Source organism: Pteronotus mesoamericanus, unplaced genomic scaffold, assembly GCF_021234165.1.
Source record: "Pteronotus mesoamericanus isolate MK-2021 breed Mesoamerican mustached bat unplaced genomic scaffold, CSHL_Meso_final contig_20, whole genome shotgun sequence".
NCBI lineage: Eukaryota > Metazoa > Chordata > Mammalia > Chiroptera > Mormoopidae > Pteronotus > Pteronotus mesoamericanus.
Window position 1 is genome coordinate 21,712,954 of NW_026555085.1, and position 21,638 is coordinate 21,734,591.

A 21,638-nucleotide genomic window follows, 5' to 3' on the forward strand; every position below is an offset into this window, starting at 1 on the left:
GTGTAGAGAAAAATTTAACCACCCTTGCTGGTTTGGCTCAGTGGATTTGGTGCCAGCCTGTGAACTGAAGGGTCACTGGTTCAGTTCCCAGTCAGGGCACGTGCCTGGGTTGTGGGCTGCATCCCCAGTTGGGGGTGTGTGAGAGAGACAACTGGTAGGTGTGTCTCTTGTGCATTGATGTTGCTCTCCCTCTCTCCCTCCCTCCCTCCCTTCCCCTCTTTCTAAAAATAAATAAAATCTTAAAAAAAAAATTTGACCAAGGTAGTGTACATTGAAAGCCGTAAGATATTGATGACAAAAATTGAAGACACAAATAGAATATATTCATGTTTCATGATTGAATGAATTAATAATGTTAAAATGTATAAACTACACAAAGTAATCAACAGACTCAATGCAATCCCTTTCAAAATGTTAATGTTATTTTTCACAGAAACAGAACAAAGAATCTTAAAATCTTCATGGAAGCACAAACGACCCCAAATAGCCAAAGCAAACTTGAGAAAGAAAAACAAGGTTGGAGGCATGAACCTTCCTAATTTCAAACTATGTTACAAAGGTATAGTAATCAAAACAGTATGATATAGGCATAAAAACAGACACATGCATCAATGAAACAGAGTAAAGAGCCCCAAAATAAACACTATGCTTATATGGTCAATTAATTTATGACAAAGGAGCCTAAAATATACAATAGGAAAAGATAGACTCCTTAATAAATTGTGTTGAAAATGCTGGACAGCCACACACAAAAAACTGGATTCCTCTCTAATACGATGCATAAAAATCAATTCAAAATGAATTAACAAATTACATTTATGACCTGAAACCATGAAAGTCCTAGAATGAAACAGAGAGAGTAAACTTCCTAACATTGGTGTTGGTAAAGATTTTTTGGATTTGACACCAAAAAGAAGAGGCAACAAAGCAACAATGAAGAAGTGGGACCACATCAAACTAAAAAGTTTCTTCACAGCAAAGGAAACCATCAACAAAATGAAAAGGCAACCCATGGAAAGAAAGGAAATATTTTCAAATCATAGATCTGATAAGGAGTTAGTATCCAAGATATAAAGAAATCATACAACTCAACAGCAAAATAGGAACTGATTTAAAAATGGGCAGAAGAACTAAATAGACATTTTTCTAAAGAATACATCCAAATCTCCAACAGATACATGAAAAGGTGTTAAAAAATAACTATCAGGGAAATTCAAATCAAAACCATAGCCAAAATCATACCTGCTGTAATGGCTATCACAAAAATGAAATAACAAGTGTTGGCAAGGATATTTAGAAAAGGGAAGTCTTGTATATTGCTGGTAGGAATGTAATTTGATGTAGACACTATGGGAAACAGTATAGAGGTTCCTCAAAAATGAAAAAGAACTACCATATGACCCAGCAATCCCACCTCTGGATATATATACAAAGGAAGTGAAAAGACGATCTTGAAGAGAGATCCATACTCCCGTGTTTATTGCAGTATTGTTTACAATAGACAAAAGATGGAAACAATGTGTCAGTAGATGAATGGATAAAGAAGATGTAATATACATATATATGCTAGAGAATATTATTCAGTTATGAAAAAAGGAAATCCTTCCATTTGCAGCAACATGGGTAGACCTTGAGGGCAGTACACTAAGCAAACTAAGTCAAACAGAGAAAGACATATACAGCCTACTATTACTTATATGTGGAATTTTAAAAAAAGGTCTAACTCATAGAAACAGCATAAAAGTGGTTTCCAGGAGTTGGAGCAGGTGGGAGGGGGAACGAATAGGAAGAGGTTGGTAAAAAAGGCACAAACTTTTTGTTATGGGTAATTTCTGAGGATCTAATATAAAACATGGTAACTATAGTTGATAACATTGCACTATATAATTGAAATTTGCTGAGAGAGTAGAACTTAAATGTTCTCATCAAAAATCAATACATGAGTATGTGAAGTATGTGTTAATTCACTAGATGAAGGAATCCTTTCACAATACCAAATTACCACAATGTAATGTACACTCTAAATACCTTATAATTTTATATGTCCGTTAGACCTCCATAAAGCTGAAATTTAAAAAAAAAAGCTTTTTTGAAAACTTCACATTTTATTCTGACACAGTTTAAAGGTGTTGTTTCCCACTTGAATTTGTACCAATTTCGTAGATGGTATAAAGTTAACTGGAAAAATATGACATCCTTTAGGTTTATTTTATTTAACTAATCAACATACTTTCATTAGTAGTGGTATTTGAATTGTCTGGATGACATTGCTTATTACAAGGAGCACAGATCTGCTTATTAATATCTTTCTTATTTTTATGAAGTAGGCCTTGGTCTTCAGTGAAGACTTAGTGTCCATATTAATTTAATTTATATGATAGGAACCATGATTATTAAATAAACTGGTCAATATGATCTCAAATCCTTTGTGGATCATGGTAGAAAATAAATGAAGCATCTGTGTTTACTTAAATGACTGAAAAATACATTTTGATCAATTGAGATGATATATGTTAATGGACCTTTTAAATAATAAATCATTTTGTAAATGTTAATCACTGCCACAACCTGAGAAAGCCTGCGTGGGAACCTCCTCTAGGCTTCATCCCAAGTGTTTCTGTTTTATTGGGGAAGGACACTGCAAACAGAGACAGAGGCCTGGAAAATGATGAATTCAGTGGCAGGTGAAAATTCAGTTTTGACTGGGACCCTCTAGAGGAAACTCATGTTCAGATACTTTACAGTCTCATTTCTATGAATCTAATTATTTATATGTTGTTCCAAACAGAGCACACATGGCAGGCTTTCTTTTGGCTGCTGACTGAGAAAGAAGTACTGACAATGACTAATGCCTAATGCGTAGTTTTCTGCAGTACAGAAAGATCTTTCCACAACATTAATCCACAATATTTGCAATAGCTTTTCAAGGGTGACATTTTTCCTCTCTTTTGTAGAAATAAAGAAAATGAATTTTGGAGTTAATATGATTCACCCAAGATATCATCCCTAGTAGTGGCATATGCAAAAATTCTATGTAAAATTATGAGGTCTTTACTCCACCCCCATATGAGAGAGAGTGGCTCATTTCCACCAAGGCAAGATGTTCAATATTTGACTCATCATTCACACATTTATTAAGCAATTGAGAAAAACAGGAAAGCAGATGAAACTCAAATTGCTCATTTATAACTTCTCTGAATGAAGGAGTAGGTTAAAATCTTTGTGATATGAAATTTTGGATTGTTCACATACTATTGCAATTTGTGAAACTGAGTAAATGAATGATTATAATAGAAAGCAGGAAAGTGTTTTTCTCTTTCAGTAATGACTGAGTGGTTACTATCAAACAAATGTTCTCATAGATAACAATTATAATACTGCAAAAATATTTAAAAAAACTATCTGAAGATGCTCGAGAGTGACCAAAAGGAAGCATAAACTGAAGGGAGTCTATGCTTGGAATAAGGAAATACCAGTGAGCGAATTTTCTGTTTTTATGATCTGGACATGCAAGGCCACTGTTCTCCACTATATAAAACAGATAGAATTTAATGTATTAATTAAAACAATGTGTAATTTAAAACAGAGCAGTCTGCCTGACCTGAGGCTCCATAGATCAGAGTTGGGGTGACATGGGTAGCTGGGAAGTGAGAAGGGAAACCTCAGAATGGATTGAGTGTGGGCAAACTACAGTTTCTACATATAAACCCTATTTCTGGCTGACCCGTTGATTATGCATGTGTAGTTCAGCTTCCAAGCAGTGCAGTTAAGAATGAAATAACTCAAAACAAAATTTCAGCTGCCATCTACCACAGAGAAAATAAGATGCTATAAACTAAATATTTGTGTCCTCCTACCTCCAAATTTATATGGTGAAATGTAATCCCCAATGCAATGGCATGTGGAGATGAAGCCTTTTTTTAGTGTTTCCTTGGTTCTATTTTTTTTGAGTTGATTTTATTTTTAAACATGCCTGAGGACATGTTTATTGATTTTTAGAGGGAGGAAACGGGAGAGAGGGAGAGAAAGAGGGAAAGAGAAACATTGCTGTGAAAGAGAAATGTTAATCAGTTGCCCTACCCTACATTCCATAAGCGCCAGAACTGGGGATGTAACCCACAACCTAGGTATGTGCCCTGACCAGGAATTGAACTGACAACCTTTGGTGTATAGGATGATGCTCCAACCACTTGAACCACAGTGACCAGGGCTCCTGGTACTATGATTTCATTTTTTTTTGCTTATTAAAATATATTCTTTTATGGTAATTATTTATTTGTATTTATGTATGCTAAATGCTATACTTCTCTGAATTGTCTATAGATAGCTTTGTTTTCTATCAAAATATTAGCACACAGGTCTCTCGTGTAATAAAATAATTGCACCATATTAACATTTCAAATACAAAGATTTTGTAGGTTCTGGAATGCCTTTCATTCTTGAAGTTAACTATCATATCTGTACAAGGCCTAAGATTACTTTTGTTTTAAGTATTACTAAGTTTTAATTGATGCATTTATATATTTATGCATCGTATATGGGATGATCTCAGTGGTTTTTATTTTATTTTTTAATTCCAGTTTACTTTCAACAGTATTTTATATTAGTTTCAAGTGTACAACATAGAGGCTAGACAATCATGTACTTTTACAAGGTGTTCCCCCGATATTTCAAGTACCCATCTGGCCCCATACATAGTTATTACAATATAGTTGACTACATTCCCTATGCTGTACTTTACATCCCCATGACTATTTTTGTAACACCAATTAGTACTTCTTAATCCTTTTACTTTTATACCTGGCTCCCCAAACCCCGTCTCTTATGGCATCTGTCAGTCTGCTCTTTTTATCTGTAAATCGGTTTCTACTTTGTTTGTTTACATTGAGGAAACTTTGTACTGTTTTCCACAGTGGCTGCACTAATCAGCATTTTCATTAGCAGTGCAGAGGGTTCCCTTTCCTCCACATCATCACCAACACTTGTTGTTTGTGGATTTATTGATAATAGCCATTCTTACAGGTGTGATGTGATATTTCATTGTGGTTTTAATTTGTATTTCTCTGGTGATTAGTGACGTTGAGCATCTTTTCATATGTCTGTTGGCCATCTGTATGTCCTCGTTAGAGGAGTGTCTATTCAGGTCCTTTGGTCATTTTTTAGTTGAATTTTTTTTTTTTTAGTGTTGAGTTGCATGAGTTCTCTCTCTCTCTGTCTCTCTATCTCTCTATCCACACACACACACACACACACACACATATATCTCACATGATATGTACTCTTTTCTGTGTCTGGCTTCTTTTGGTCAGCATAATGTTTTTGAGATTCTTCCTAATTGTTATACATATTAGTAGTTTGTTCCTTTTTATTGTTGTTACTCTGTTGTCTTGATATAGTATACTTTGTTTATTCATTCTTTTGATAACTATTTGGATTATTTCTAGTGTTTGGCTATTCACAAAATTTCTATCAAAATTTGTAGACAAGTCTTTGTATAACATGTTTTCATTATTTTGTGCGTAAATATCTAGGAGTAGAATGACTAGATTATTAGAGTAGGTATATGCTTATAAGAAACTTCCAAATTATTTTCTGAAAGTAGTTTTACCATTTTACACTCCCACTAGCAATTCATGAGTTGCTCCATATCTTCAGTAACACTTGAGATTGTCGATCTTTTTTTTAGTTATTCTAATGGATAGGTGGTGATGTCTCACTTTGAAATTCACATGCTGAAATCTCTGAACCCCCCTTCTGTCCCTATCTTACCAGCTATCACTTTGGACTTTCAATTTTAAAAAATGAATGACAACAATCATGCTCAACAAAATTAATGATAGAACATTAATTTAGCATTTATCATTTTCCTAACCTCAGAGTATAAGTTTCATGAGGGCAAGACCTATCTGGTTTCATTGTACCTAGCACAATGCGTTGTATACAGTGTACACATTTTTTAGTTATCTCTTGCTATGTAATAAATTACCCCACATCTTAGCAGCTTAAATAACAAACATTAATTGTTTTGCAACAATTTCTGAGGGCTAGGAATCCAGGAGCAGCTTTGTTGAGTAGTGCTGGATCAACTTCTCTTATGAGGTTGCGGTTAAGCTATTGGTTGGTGCTGCAGTCATTTGAAGGCTTGAGTGGGGCTGAAGGACTGACTACCAAGATTACGCACTCACACAGCTGTTGGCTGGAGGTCTCAGTTCCTCGCTGCCTGTTGTCAGCAGTCCTCAGTTCCTTGCCATGTGAACCTCTCTATTGGGCTTCTCAACACAGCAGCTCATTTACCAAAAGTAAGTGATCTGAGGGACATAAAGATAGAAGTTGAGTACACAGACCAATCAGGAGATGAAAATGGTTGGGGGCCACCCAGAAAGCTGGCTAACACAGTATATACTGAATATTTATTGACTGAACCAATCAGTGTGTGCCTGATACTCTGCTAATCATTTTACTTATACCATCTCATTTAATTCTGATAACAACCCATGGACCATTGCTCTTATTTGAGGTTGACGAAATTTAGGCTTATAAAAGTTAAGCAATGTGTCCGGTTCTGCAAAACTATAGGTGGCAGAGCCAAAGTTCAAAGCTAGACCTCTCTAACCCCAAAGGCTGTGAAAAATGGTTCACACTGAAAATGAATGAATTGTACTTTTGAAAAGAAAGTGATTTAGATGATCTTTTAATTTTTGTTCACATTGATTATAAAACTTATTTGTATATAGGGAAGAAACTAGAAATTATATCAACGTGGAAAACTTACTCTTCAGAAGGATAAAAAAATTGGTTCCCTATTGTTCAGTTGACGAGGTGTTCTCATTTTTTTCCCCTTTTTTACCAGACTAATGTTTCAAAGTCTTGGCAGATCCTTGGAAACAAGGGAAGTCAAGAATTCTGCCACTGACTTTCAGTAGAGTCAGCACAGCTTTGCTGGACATACACTGTGCATCTGGCACTGTGGGAGCTGCAGGGATCTACAAAGCAAGTGAGACTGTTCTTGGTGTCTAAGAGGTCACAGTCTCCTTGGGATTAAGGTGATAACTAATATAAGGAAGGGTAAGCACCATGGAGAGGCACACAGGGAATGTTAGCAAAATTTTCCTTTTTTAAAAGACCAACCACATCTTTAAAACACATTTGATGGTTATTAAGATAATTTAGTGTGATAATCTCTGAAAGTCAATAGAAGATTAAGATGAAGGAGGCTTCCTTTCCCTTTTCCTGCCCTTCCTTTCTTTGGCACTTGAAAAACTTGCAAAGACAGTGGCTTGCTCACTACAATGGCATACTCAGACTCTCAGGAGCCACAGCTTTCTGCTAAAGGTGGCACAAAATGAGTTTCTGAGATGCAAGAATGAAAGAAGAGTGGCTAAGATTAAAAGTCCAGATAACCTTCACTGAGAACGTAGGAATCACGCAAGGACAAGCAAAAGAGAGTGTGAAGAGGGTAGGGACACGGAGTTTAGGGGTTCCTCGGGTTTAAAGAGTTAAGGTGATAACGCTTGGCTAGAAATGCCTTCCTAGTTGAGTTGAAATGAAGAGTCCTCCCACTCGCGGGCGTGGGGGTGGGGGTGGGCGCGAGTGGTTTTGGGAACTGTCCTGTGCAAAGTTGGAACTAAGAGGAGAGTCTGTGAGGCTACATATGTCTTGCCAAAAAAAAAAAAAAATCGATATTCAGAACAAAATTTATTTTGGCCACTGAACATGCTCAACTTTCAGTCTTCTGCAGAAGTGCAGATTTGGTGGCTGTAGATTTTATCTTCGGCAGCTGGAGGCGGAAATGAGGGTGGCAGAGGTGACAGGTGAAACCTGGCGTTTGAGTAGAGTGGAAGGCGAAAGTCTGAGGACTAGGGGGCAGCCAGGAGGGGTGTCACAAATCCATCAATGTGATTGGCTCTCAGCTGGTGGGCAACCCTTTATGAAAGAGCTTGTTTGGCTATTCTGAGATTGTGAGTATGATACAGTTAGTTACAGGAGCAGAGGGGCAATTTAGGGTTCTGGCCCTTGTCCTTGAGTATGAATCCGCGTCGAAGAATGGTCGTGATTACCCATTTCCTCCAGGGTCCTCCCAGCTACTGTTTTTTGGACTGCAAAATACCCTTTACAAGGGACTTGATGTCGGTGCAGACAACAGGAGCTGGATGGAGATGCTCATCAGGCAGTCCCCGCGCGATCTGCACCACTTCCCACGGCTTGTACTTCCACACCAGCCCAGACTACACGCCAGGATCCAAAGATGTGGCCAGGCAGAACAGGCTCAGAAACTCACCTTTGCCAGCTCATTTTTCCATTTGAGCTACAGATGGGGTGCAGTCACACCTATGAGACTCTTTCACTCCTATACTTTTGGCAGCATGGGAATTTCCTTTTACTATGTATATAAACAACGATGACTGAAGATGTGCTCGTAGGTTACACAGCCTGCAGGCGGTGCCCGCGGACCAGAGGGCACAGCAAGGGCCGGGCAGCCGTGCAGGACTCACACTCTGCGGCTTTTGTCAACAGCGAGCATACAAGTGGCCAAGAAAGCAGCAGCCAGGGCGGCGGAGCCCCCTCACAACCACGCCGCCTCCTGTCTGCCCAGGCGCCCTCTGCGCACGAGGTACGCCTCGGTGCGGTCATGCCTGACCCCGGAAGGGAAAGTTGTTTTGGGGAAGGGGAGCCCACGAGCAGAGGAGAGCCCGTTAAGTAAAACTAAAAATCAAAGTTGTTCTGCTCCTCTCAGGCTGCCTTTCCCCTGCCTCGTCTTTGCACTAGTCTTCTTCGCAGTCTGGCTTCCTCAGAGGGCCAGATGTTTCCCAAGTCTTAGTCTAAGTGAGGGGTCAGTGAGCCCTCCGCAGGCTCCACGACCCTCTCCTGATCCAGATCGCCAGGAAAACCCGGAGCGGAGCATCACCGGGCGAGGAAACGCCCTCGTCGCGCGCCCACTAGCGCGCATGCTCAGTTGCGCAGAGCCAGCGAGTAGGAAGCTCTACGCGGCAGTAGCAGCGGCGGCGCGGAGGCTGGAGAGTGGGAGGGGACGCACCGGCTGGCGGGCCGGGGCGCTGGGACGAGGCTGTGGCTCCCACCGGAGGTTCCTGGGAGCGTTTCGGGTCACGAAGGCCCGCGCGAAGAGCGAGAGAGCACGGGAGGCAGCGAGCGCGCAGTGGGCTGCGGGCAAAGCGGAGCGGAGCCGCCGGGCGGAGCGGGCTCAGAGCCCGGGTCTCCGCGTCTCGGGACCCGGCGGCGGGGGCGGCGATGTTCCACTGCATCCCCCTGTGGCGGTGCAACCGTCATGTGGAGACCATCGACAAGCGACACTGCTCGCTGGTGTACGTCCCTGAGGAAATCTACCGCTACGCCCGCAGCCTGGAGGAGCTATTGTTGGACGCCAACCAGCTCCGCGAGCTGCCCGAGGTGAGTGCCCGGCCTCACCTGAGCGCCGCCTTGGGGGAGCGCGGCCTGACCAGCCCTCGCCTCCTCCTCTCCCTTCACTGGTCCCCTCCGCTCTCACTTGTTCCCTTTTCACCTCCAGATCCGGCCGGCAGGTCCCGCTGGAACCACCTTTACCTGCATCCACCTGCTTCTTTTTCCTTTTATTCCCTCCCACCGCCCCGTAAAAGTTTTTTTAAAAATCATTTTTTACAAATCAACTTGATACTTTCAAATTAGTCATTAGAACTTGTGCGGTTTGGGGAAGTATTCTGAGCTGATGAGTAGTTTAGATACACTCCTAGGAACTAACACCTGGCAGGTAAGGAGCCAGGTGGCGCGGGTTGTTTCCTGCTGGAAGGACGGAACCACGGCTTCCCGCTCCCGGGGCTGGTGCCCTAGCCCTGCAATTTCCCAGCCACTGCCGGGGAGTGCCTCCTCTTTGGCCAGGGCAGGTCCTGGATGAGGTGGGCAGGCGCAAATGAGCCGCTCTATCTCGGCATCTAGCGAGGAATGTGCTCCGGGCCTTATCGCGGTGTATCGTGCTTGGGAGAGCTGTAGCTTGGCCGGCCTACCTTAGCCCCAGGGGCGGCCGCGAGGTGGAGGGGGTGGGGGTCGGGGGCAGGAGGAGGGTGCGCCTCAAGAGCTGTGGGCAGGTGCCCAGGTGGCCTCCGCTTGGACCTGTCCGTGTGGACCTGTTGTGTGGAAGCAGCCTCGGTGAGCGCCGGCAGAGGCTCTGCCCGGCAGGGCCGCCTTGCAGACCCCTCTCCCGCAGCGGCCGCATTCAGCCCGCGGACTTCTGCCCTGGCAGTACTGTGTTTTATGTGAATTAATCAGTATACTGCGGCCGAACTTGTCAAGCGACACAGGCTGATTGTGCTTTAATGTTAGTCAGGGACTGCAAACTTTTAGCCTTCGGGCTTCCCTCTGGAGCTTGGTTTGAGTAACCCTTTAGAGAAAGGTATCCCAAATCCAGGGATGTGCAGGAAGTCAGTGTGCCAGAATCCAAAGGTGTGCAGGAAGTAGAGAGGCCTCAGGGAGTCCGGCAGGGCTTGAAGCCCGGAGCGTTGGAAGGCAGATAACTTGCTTGTCCTTCAGTTAACACAAAGCCAAGACGTCACAGAAACACTGAATAGTTAAATGTTCTGACTTGTTAGAATGACCTGATACGGTCTCCAGAGCTGACAGAGTTAAGGTTTAAAAAGGAGAACTGTGTGCTTTTCTCAGTATTTCAAGTGTTGTTATTCTTCTTGGATTAATTTTCCTTAGTTCGTGTGGAATTGATTGGATGCTTTGCTCTGTGTAATCACAGGGATTATCCTCACTAGGATCTCTGCAAAGTCCCCCAGGCATTATTTAGCTTAGAAGCAGAAAAGCCATCCATTTCTCTCAAGCTTTTATTATTTTGCAGGCACTTTCAAACTCATGGTTTTGTCTGGCCTTTAGCTTTCTTAAATTTAACTTAAAAGTCATAAATAAGCTCACTTACTGCCTTAAGTTGTAATAAGTTTTAGGTGTTGAATTGCCAGAAGTATATTCAATAGAATATGTAATTTAATACTTTTCAAGGGCTTCAGAATGCAGTTATTAAAGATTGAGTGAAAAGCTGTTCAACGAGAAATGTTTCAGTGCTCTTTGTGGTGTTTTTGTTTGTTTGTTTTCTTTTGTAAAACTGGAAAATTTTCTTTGACTAGATTGGCTTTTCACTCCCTTCTGCAAAGGTTGTGGGTTTTCCTGTAATGTTGGGGATTTCAGCTTGGTATGGGAATTACAGGTTTTGGAAATGTCAGTGATTTCTACTGATCCTAAATGGAAACTTCTGAGAAGCTCAAAATACAGTCCGATTGCACTCTGTAAGTTGAGTAAACGAACACATTTTTCAAAGGCTAAAGGTAGTCTTATGGGTAGTTATCTCTCTTACAGCTCTTAAATTAGTTTTATAGTTTTCAGGTGGTACAAAAATCTCTTTCCCCTTGACTTCCTGTATGCCTGAGTGCCTGGGAGTGTGCAAGCCAGATATGAACAGCCACTTTGAAAACACAGATAATTCTTTTAAAAAATGTTTAAAAATTATTTTTATTTTTAATCGTTCATTCTTACTGTATTTTTCCCGCTATTTTATCCCCCCCACCCTTGTCCACTTCCACCCCACCACCCCGAATCACCACACTGTTGTCAGAGTCCATGAGTTCTTTCTCTTTTCCCTTGATCTGAGCCGCACCCCCCCACCCCCTCCCCCAGCCCCCAGCCCCCAGCCCCCAGCCCCCAGCCCCCAGCCCCCAACCCCAGCTGTCAGCCTACTCTCTGTTTCACTCATAGTTCAAGTCTTTCCTTGGGCTATCCGATCTTTCACCTCTGATATCTGTATGACTCAGCACTACTCACTGCTGTCCCTGCCCCCTCTGCCACCCTCTTGTTTCCTTACCTGCCACATCACCAGTGGGCCTCTCTTGCTGACAGACCTCCAAGGTTCTTGTGGTGGCCATACTGGCTGCATGTTCTCTCTGTAATATTTCTGGAAGCACAGCCAAAAGAGGGATCCTGTAACCCCTACCTCAACAGCAGAGATACATACAACTCTCCCAGCTTCAGCTTAAAGAAAAGCATCTCCTCGCCACTGAAAAGTCTGCAACCTCTGATTTGCTCCAACCCCCTCATTTTACAAATTGAAACTCATAATTGAAATGTCTTTTTCAGGTCTGTCCAGCTGGTTAGATACAGAGTCATTGGTTGTCCTTCTGTACATGGGTCCACCAACTCTAACAGCTTTATCCAGCTTAGTGGGAATATGGCCTCGCACCCACCAAACCAATGGTTTTCTGGCCCTTCCTGTTTAACTCCTCATTAAAGTGGGCCTCAATCGAACATTTATTGACCCTTCGTTATCTGCTAGATATTAAAGAAGGGGTGTTTCCTATGAGTTTTTTGCAGCTTTGTGGGGAGACAGATGATTTTAGTACAGATGTGGTAACTGTGGGGTGGAGCAGGCACCACAGTTATCTAACTTGATGGTTACTTCCCTGATCTTCTAAGCTTTTGTTGAACGGGCACCAACCATCCTCAGCAGTGGTTCCATCTCCTGATAGCTTCTCAGTGCCACTATTCTGTAAGGAAGGTTTAGAAAACTCGTCTTTAGCCTGGCCCTAGTTGGATGATAGTCACACCATCCCTTTCCCATCCACCTGCTTCTCTCTACTTTCCCCAGCTCAGTTCCTTTGGGATGTGTATTGAGACATGGTCAGACTTGAACCTTCTTGAGGGGCCCACATGTTTTTGCTCACCCTTGAGAGCACAGAGCCTAGGACCCTGTCGGTCCTGCTTAATCAACAACTGTTTATATGTTGAATGAATGTTGCTGAGTCTAATACAAATCTTCCCCCTCTGCTTCTTTCTATTTCCTTAAGCATATCACCGCTCCGGCATCTATGCTTTTCTGACATGCTCAGAAAATATTCAAGTTGGAAACGACTTCAGAAGTAAAGATCATTTAATGGTGAAATTGTTTTGTCTTCCTCTTCAAGATCCTCACCTTCCCTTCTGTGCTTCCGTGTATTCGATGGCATCAGTATTCCCCTTAGTGTGCACTGCTGCTCAAATACCTTCAAATATGTGTGCCTAGTCTAATAGGTAGCAGATATTTTGAGTGAATGCTTTCAAGCCTTTATAGCATAAAAACTGGTTTCATCTCTCACCTCTACTTAGAGTTCAATTAAAGTTCTTTCTGTGATTGCCAGATGACACTATTTCAAACACCTGCCCCTTCCCATCATCCTTTCTCACATCCTTCTTAATTTTTTTTCTAGTCCTCAGAACACTTTACTGAAACCTAACTCCAGACTATATACTTGCTTACTTTTTCTTTGTCTGCCCGGCTAGAACATAAGCTCCGCAAGGGCAGGGATATTTTGTTTGTGGCTCAGCCTAGGACAGTATATATCTGGTACATAGTGGGTACTCATATGCTTCTTGCTCAAATGGTCCTTAACATGGTGTCATGGGTAGACTGCTTCTGTTTCTTAGCTATAATAATTCCCTTCTTACAGTCTGACTTCTGCTGTACACCAGTCTATTGAAATTATTAATGACACAAAATCAGTCAATTCAGTGGTCTTCTTTGCCAGTCTTTGTTCTCTGTCTCTTCTGTGCTTGACACTTTTGACCTCCTTGTATTTTTGAAATAATATTTATGAATGCGACTTCAACATCTCCAGCTGTGAACTTAATAAGAGGATATCTACCCCACTTGGAATAAGGAAGTCCCTTTTGTCTTAAACCCACCATACCTTGTTTCCTGACCTGGCTGCATTTCCCTGCAGTTTCATTTCTGAAGGATGGGCAGCCATTCTTTTGTCTCACAGGTTCATGGACTTATCTTCTTACTACTCATCTTGCCACTAAGTCCTGTCATTTTTTTCATTCAAAATGCCTTCTGTCCTCTCTCAGTCTGTCTGCACCACCTGACTGGTTTCCCCTGGATTCCTGCTGTTCATTGCTGGTTCTCTTCTGCTGAAGCTCTTAGGGCTTGTTGTGAAGGAGTAGAGAGCGAGGGTGCGAGAATCAGTTCATAGCAGCTCCATCACTAGGATGCTTTCTTCAAGCCTTGGTTTCCTCACGTGATAGTAGTGTCCACTTTATGGCGCTCTTCTGGAGATTAAAGAGATGAGCATGCAAAGCAGTCTTAGTTAGGTCTAATATGTCGTAAGGTCTTTCTGGGTATTATGGCAAGAAACTTTTATTATAAAACATTATTTCCTCTTAAACTGGAATTTGAAGGCTTCTTTTTCCTGGGAGTTTGTAATTGATTTTTTAAAACCACAATTAAATTTTTACTCTTTATGAAAATAATTAAAAAAATAGATTCTGTAATAACTATATTACTTTACAGTGTCCATGTTTGATTTAGCATTCCTTTGTAGTGAAGGGGAAGAGAACAGATGTGGACTTACTGCAGAAATCGCATGTTTGGGTCAGATGATGGCTGGAAGTTGTGTGAACAAAGGTTTCACGGCAGTTAGAGTGATGACCAGCTGAAGGGGTCACAGAGCCCATGGTTGGGTAGCCATGCAGAATTTCAAGGAACCCGCTCCAAGGTATTGCATTTAATACATTGTGAGCAGCCATGCTGTGCTGTCTGTAAAACTGCATCACTGTCATCTGTCATGTTAAGTAAATGCTGAGTTATCTTTTATTGGTTTTTACCAGATTTTAAATTGCTTCACATTACAGTTTTATAAGAGTTAAGCATAGGGAAGACATACCTAGTTTGATGTTTGGACATACTTAAATTACAGTGTAATAAAAATAATTTAAGACAGCTTAGGAGGAAGGGAGTCCAAGAGAGTGCTTTCTCTTTATAGTGGTGATCACACATTTCTCAAGTTAGGGAAAGAGTTTTCACTTCGCAAATATACCGTTGTTGTTACGCCGTTTAGCACTTAATTGTTTTCTGGTTCTTTAATGTTTCCTCTTCTACATGCCTGCCCCCTCCCTTCTCCTCTCCCCAACACTTTACAGGTGAGGAAACAGATCTAGAAAAGTTGTAAACTTAGAGTCTCTTTGATTAAGAAACATTTAATGAGTATCTGCTATATATTAATAATAATTGTAATAGCCATCACTTACTGAAATTTTACTGAGCTCCAAACATATTAAAGTGCTCTACATAAATTATGTTATTCCCTTAAACTGAATAACAATCCACTTTAGCCATTATATTTTCAGTTTTGCAAATGCAGAAAGAGACTTATTTAAGAAGGTTATTCATGAGGCTTGCTTAAGAAACTTGGTCAAGTACAGCATAGGAAATATAGTCGATAATATTTTAATAGCTGTGTAAGATGCAAGTTAGCTACTGGAAATATGAGGGGGATCTTTATAAAGAATATGATGGTCTAACCACCATGCTGTGTACTTGAAACTAATACAAAATAATATTGAATGAGCACTATAATTAAAAAAAGATTTTTAAGAAAAGGCAAAAGAATGAAACTTAGTCAAGGTCAGTTCTGGAGTGAGCTTTTGATTCCAGCTCCATGTGCATTCACAACCTGGGAGAAAGGAGGTGTAACTGTATGGCATGCTAAGGAGGGAGCCTCTGCAGACTCCAGGGACAACTTTGAGGTATCTCACATTCTCTGGGGAGCTGAGGGAAGGCTTTAGAAGTGCTGATATTCACACTAAACTCAAAGGATGGAAAGCGCATGTTGCTTTTGCCAAAACCAGTTCCTTCCAGGTGGCTAGAATGAAGGGTGTCTGAGTGATGCGGATTTTGATAAGGAGATGAGCCCTGTTCTGTAGGCAGAGGTGCAGTACAGTTAGATCTCTGTTTTAGAAATATAATTCTGGTTCACAGTGAAGTATGGTGTCAGGGAGACCTGTCAGGAGCCTGCTGCAGTTGTCTAGGCCAGAGGAGAGGGTAATGGCACCTGCAGGGTGGACGCAGGATGGCTTTGTCCGAGATGTTAACATAGGGAGTTTTGGGTCCAGAGCTCTTTTTACTGTGCCGCCTTCCATGTTGCGCTAACAATTTTGAGACATTTCATCAATCTTGGGGGACACTAAGTACGGAGGATTTATCTTATTTTTGTGTTTTCCTTGATTATGGAGTCTGTCTGCATTCAGTTTGTGAAATGCTCCCTAAGACATGGCAAGTTTTTTTTTCTTTTTTTAAAAATTGATTTTAAAGAGAGTGAGAGAGGGAGGCATTGATTTGTTATTTCACTGATTTATGCATTCATTCATTGCCTCTGGTATGTGCCCTGACCAGGGATTGAACCTGCAACCATGACGTATTGGGATGATGCTGCAAACAACCAAGCTACCTGACCAGAGCCAAGCCTGGCAAGTTTTTATTTAGACATTGGCTGAGGGGGTTGGTGTGGGGCAGATGGACAGCCAGATGTGTGATGGATGGGAAAAGTTTGTTTATTTTTGGTTTCAGATAGATGTGGTCATCACATTTATAAAAATATACTCACAGTAACACTAGTAACCATGTGGAGTCTGTTTTTCTGAGTAATATGATTATGTACTGTGTACTGTATCATGAACTTTAGTTTTATCATCCTCTGCTGATGCTTTAAAAGACTAATACTTGGACCATTTTTGTTATTCTAGAGTAACTTGGAAGTCAACTCATTGCTGGCATGTCTTTTTAAATAAATAGCTCAATTCTTTGAGAAAAAGTAAAACTATTCACTTAATAAAGCTTTTCTAGAGTTGACACAGTTGCGTCATGCTGGTAAACTAGCAAAGCGAGCCTGCTTCCACAGTTTCCTCCCTTCTCCCCAGCGGCTTCTAGTGATAAGTGGCTATCCCAACCCCTCCTCATAACCTTCCAGTGCATTATCCTTGCTGCCAGAATTTGCAGCTTCTGTACTGTGTTAAGTATGTACTTAGGATTTCCTTAAAGAGGACCCTTTACCACAGACTTGAAATTTTGAGGGTAAAGCATAGCTGATATTTACGCAAGACGGTCAGAAATAGCAGTGTAAACATTTCTTAGCAATGATGACAAAATTCCCAACTATGATCTTTCCATGCCATGGAACAGAGGCATTGGGCTCTTTTGGGTGAGAATTCAGTGAGCACTGCAGTCTTCTCTATCTGCTCAGGGAAAGTTTGCTTATTTGAGGACTCTACTGGGAACTCAGGCCTAGAAATGTTTGTCCTTTACTTCATATGATAGTTATGAGGGATGATGAGATCATGGGCCAGATCCTAGTAAATGCATACAAGAAACTTCTGGATGTCCATTTACTTTCTCTTGGGTATTATTTAGTGGGCAGGAAGGGTAATTTACTATTGCATGTGGTATTTTAGAACTTAATGGCGTGTGTGTATAGTGTAAAATACTTTGATCTCCTTGAAGGTGGAGTATTTAAAAAAATCTTCATTATCATTATTTTGAAGAGTTCCCTGTGACTTCTAGATGGCAGAGAAATTGACTCAGCTGGAAGAAATTTGACATTTCTGTTTCCAAGAATTGAAAGAAATGGATTTGTCATTTGGTGGGTGGAAGGAGATGTTACACCTAATTACAGCATGTTCCAGGCTGATTATTGGATCGTAGGGCCAGATGAAGTGGACTCTGTCTACCCTGACCACTCTAGTCACTTTCCTTTCCACAGTCCTCACCCAGTTCTTGGGAAAACGTCATCAGGAGGGGCTGCCAGCTGACTTGAGGTGTAAACTAGGAGCGCAAATCTGATGAACAGTTGAGAAGGCCAGAAAGCAGTTTCTGAACCTCTGAGGATGTGACTTGGGCTCTGACTGCTTGCCTTGATTTGAAAGATTCTTGACTTCATCGAGAGGATGCCGAGACCCCTGAGGCTCATGCCGTTAGTGCAAGTAGCCTGGCTTTGGACCATGATGTGGCCTTTTTTTAATCTTATTAATGTGTTGGATGGTTAAAAGGATTCAAACAGTTTTTAAAAAGCGACATTCTCTTTGATTCCCATTAACAATTTTAGAATGTATCCACCTAAATTTTTTTCTCATCACACACCACCATATATTTATTATTGTTAGAATTAACAAAGGACTCCTGTTATATAAATTGCTTTGCCACTTGCCTTTTTTTTTACTTCACACTTTGTCATGCACATCTTCCATATCAGTGTGTATAGATGTATTTAACATTGATGCTGGTGTTGTAGTATTCCGTAGGATTCCATAGTTTTGGCTATACCACAATTGATTTATTTACCTGTTCTCATATTGCTGGACATTTAAATTGTTTCTAATGTTTTGCAATGATGAACCACGCTGGATTAAATGTTCTTGTACATACTACTTTGTATACTTGTGCAAATGGTTCTTTAAGATAAACTTAAAGAAGCATAATTGTTGGATGAAAGGGTATTCATTTTACAAATTTTAACATGTTGGTAGATTGTCAAAGATTTAAAAAAAAATGAGTTGAATGGAGGCCTAGAGATTATAGAAATCTACCCACTTTACAGCTAAGAGAACGAAAATCTAAAGTGGTAAAGTGATGTGTCAAGGCAAAATAAAAACATGAGCTGTTACATCTCCAACTCCTGACTTCAGATCCTGTGATCTTTCTGGGAGCTGGAAAAGTAGGCCTGGAGACTGGTTCTGTCATCTCTGCTTCCTTTATTCTTCGCTGTGACTCTTCCTCATAGGCCTGGGCAAACCTTCAGATAGGTTTTCATCAGTTAATCAATTCTTTGTTCCAGTCTTTGGAAGTCTGACATCTAATTCTTACCTTCAGGTAACCTACACTCTTTAGTGGGGGAGAAGAGTTCAGCGTCATAAAATTCCTAATGTAGCTCAGCGCCATAGAGGTCTGCAAACCAAGAGTTGCTGTGGTCCCTTGGAGTAGGCTCTTTGGGGCTCCAGGAAAGTAGGATTCTAGTTTTCACTGAAGGTAGGTTCAGGTGGGCATGAGTAACATGATTGTGTAGTGTGCGCAGTCTGTATCATGAGCGAGGTAGTGGAGGGCAGGCCCTGCAAACAGGGAGCTTTTGTGATGTGATATGATGATGTTATGGAGCAGAGACCCTTAATGTGGGTTGACTTGGTTCAGTTTCTCGAGCAGAAGGACAGGACAGTGTGCAGGATGTTGGGGAACATGAAGCTTGGGCATGAACTTGTTCTGATGGTTGTGTGGATCATCCCTTCCCTCTGTCCTTTCCTGTGAAGTATTGGTTGAGGCCTAAATTTTTTGCTTGAAGAGAAAGTATGTTTAATGGTTAGGAGATTAACCTCTTAGTTTTGACCCCATTGACAAGTAACTCAGCCTCACTGTGCCTCAGTTTGCTCATCTGTAAAAAGAAGGTAATAATAGTCCCTACCTCATGAAGGTATATGAAGATTAAATATGTACCTTTTTAAATATATAAAGATTAAATATATAAAAATTTTATTTATAAAAAAGTTAATATATGTAAAATTCTGGGAACAGTTGTTATATAGAGAGTACCCAATAAAATTTGATCATTGCTGTTATTCTTAAACGTTTTATGGTAGAGGCTCAGACTTCTTCATTCTTGTCTCCTTCAAATCCTTTCTCAATAGTTGGTCAGAGTGATCTTTCTGAAACACAAGTGTGATGGCACGACTTCCTGCTGCACTGGCTCCTCACCCCTTCAGGGTAAAACCTGGCAACGTTTTTGTCCTCTATCCCTTCCACTTTATCTCCCATCTCTTTCCAACTCGAACCTTGTGTTTGAACAACAATTAGATGCCCTTAGTTACTGACAGATCGTTTCTTGCTTCTGAGTCTTCATTTTTCTTCCTCTGTCTACTGTCAGTTTCTCTTTCTTCTCTGCCTGGCTCATTGTTCTTTATCCCATGGGACCCAGGAAGTCTTCCCTTACCTCCTCTCTGGTCTCTGGGGACACCTGTGCCATTACTCTTACCTCTTTGTAATGATCTCTGTCCCCCATCAAAGTGAGTTCCTTAAAGCTGCACACCTTTTCTTTCTTGCATTCCTGCTGCCTAACAGAGTGGTTGGCACAGAGCAAACATTTAATACGTATTTGAGCAGCATTCTTGGGGAAGTTTCCAGCCCTACTGGGGAGTAGATTTAGAAATGGGTTTGAGCGAGAGCTTGAAGTTGCCTCCAGTAGAGCTGGACTTTCTGCAGTTCTTGTATGTATGGCTGGCGTCTTGCTGGAGTGAAGTCAGCCCTGGGTTTTTGTTCTTGTTCCATCCAACACTAGCATTGTGACCTTGGGCAAATCACATACCATCTTGAGCCTCAGTTTCCTCATCTGAGTGATGAAGGGGTGATGTTGGTGATGTTCAAGGTTCCTTTTAATTCTGACCTCTTCGGATGGTAGTTTTATAAAATATTTATAACTTGATGCCACAGTACTGACCTTAGGAGACTGTCTCTCACTTGTGCACGTGCTTTGTGAGGTTGCTCGCTGAGGTTTAGTAGAACCGTAAGTCTAGACTTAATCATTATAATCAAGGATTAGATAATAAGGAGTAGCTGTTCCAAATACTGAACCTCCTGTGGTCAGTTGTTGATTCCCAAGCCAATTAAGGGAAAAAGATCAGCAGATTTTCTTTGGTTAATGCGTGCGAGTGCACACCCCGTGTCCTGCGTTCCCCGCCCCCCCCCCGCCCCCCACAACCTTTGAGCACTGAATTCTTTCCCCTGTGTCTGTTGCATTTTCCCAGCCTAGACAAGTAAGGTAAAATGAGTAACTTGACTAGGACTTGTCTCCTTTTCAAGTGAATTCAAGCAAATCACAGGTGACTGTTTGAAATTATCACTGGGTTTATTCAAAGTACCTGAGAGACTGTTTTTTGGGAAACTTAGCTTGGGGACTGATGATTAAGAATAGGTATGGGTTAATGGCAGAATAAGGTGGCTTCTCAAGGAGTATATTAGAATCAGAGGCTATAGCTTTCAGCTCTCCTGTTGAATGTTGGCTTCCTGACTACATAGATGTTGGTGTCGGGCTTCCCAAGCAGCATGATTCAGGAACAGGGACTGAGGATAGATCTCTGTAGATCCTCATAGACCCTCCCTCCTCCTTCCCTGTTCACCTCACATATTTATGAGTGCTGGCTGTGATTCAGGAATAGTTCTGTTTAGCCAGGTAGATATCTTGCCTTGTCCTTATGGCACTTCCATTCTAGGTAAGGGAGACAACCAGTAAACAGATAAGCAGATAAGAATTTCAGGTAGTGATAAAAACTACAGAAACCAAAACAGAACAGGAAGATGGAATAGTGACTTGAGGAGGTTTCTGTTTAACTCTGGGAGGGCCTGTCTGAGAAAGTGACATTTCTACTGATGAGGCGAGGCTACCGTGTGACTGTGGAGGGGTGCTTGCAAAGGCTCAGGGTGAGCTTGGCGAGTATGCAGGCGGAAAGGCCATTGTGGCTGGAACACCTGGCAAGACAGGGAGGGAGCAGGACATCAAGGGGAAGATGTTGGTGGGGCTCTTGAATGCAGGGCTTGGAGACCCTGTGAGGAGTTTGGATTTTCTTTTTTTTGTCAGTTGAAGTAAGGGGACTATGTTGTAAGTTCATGAAGTTCCTGATTTATGCTATAGCATGTTCACTCTAGCTGCTGGCTAGAGATTAGCCTGCAGGGAGGAAGAGAAGGAAGTGGGGAGACATGGAGAGGAGGCTTTTTATTGAAAGCTTCTAGTAAAGAGCTGATGGTGACTTGAAATTGGATGGTGGCAGTGGGTAATGGGATATATCTTGGGGGCGAAGTCAACAAGACCTGA

At 41.6% G+C, this 21,638-nt stretch overlaps 1 protein-coding gene across 1 annotated transcript in view; it reads left to right on the plus strand.

Annotated features, from left to right (window-relative positions):
* Window positions 1-8,991: 8,991 nt before the first annotated feature.
* The window catches only part of LRRC1 (leucine rich repeat containing 1), a 133,486-nt gene continuing 120,839 nt past the window's right edge, over window positions 8,992-21,638 (plus strand). Inside the window, exon 1 of the mRNA XM_054569495.1 lies at window positions 8,992-9,405. Within this exon, the coding sequence (XP_054425470.1) occupies window positions 9,247-9,405 (159 nt within the window). The 5' untranslated portion in view covers window positions 8,992-9,246. The remainder of the gene's footprint in view (window positions 9,406-21,638) is intronic.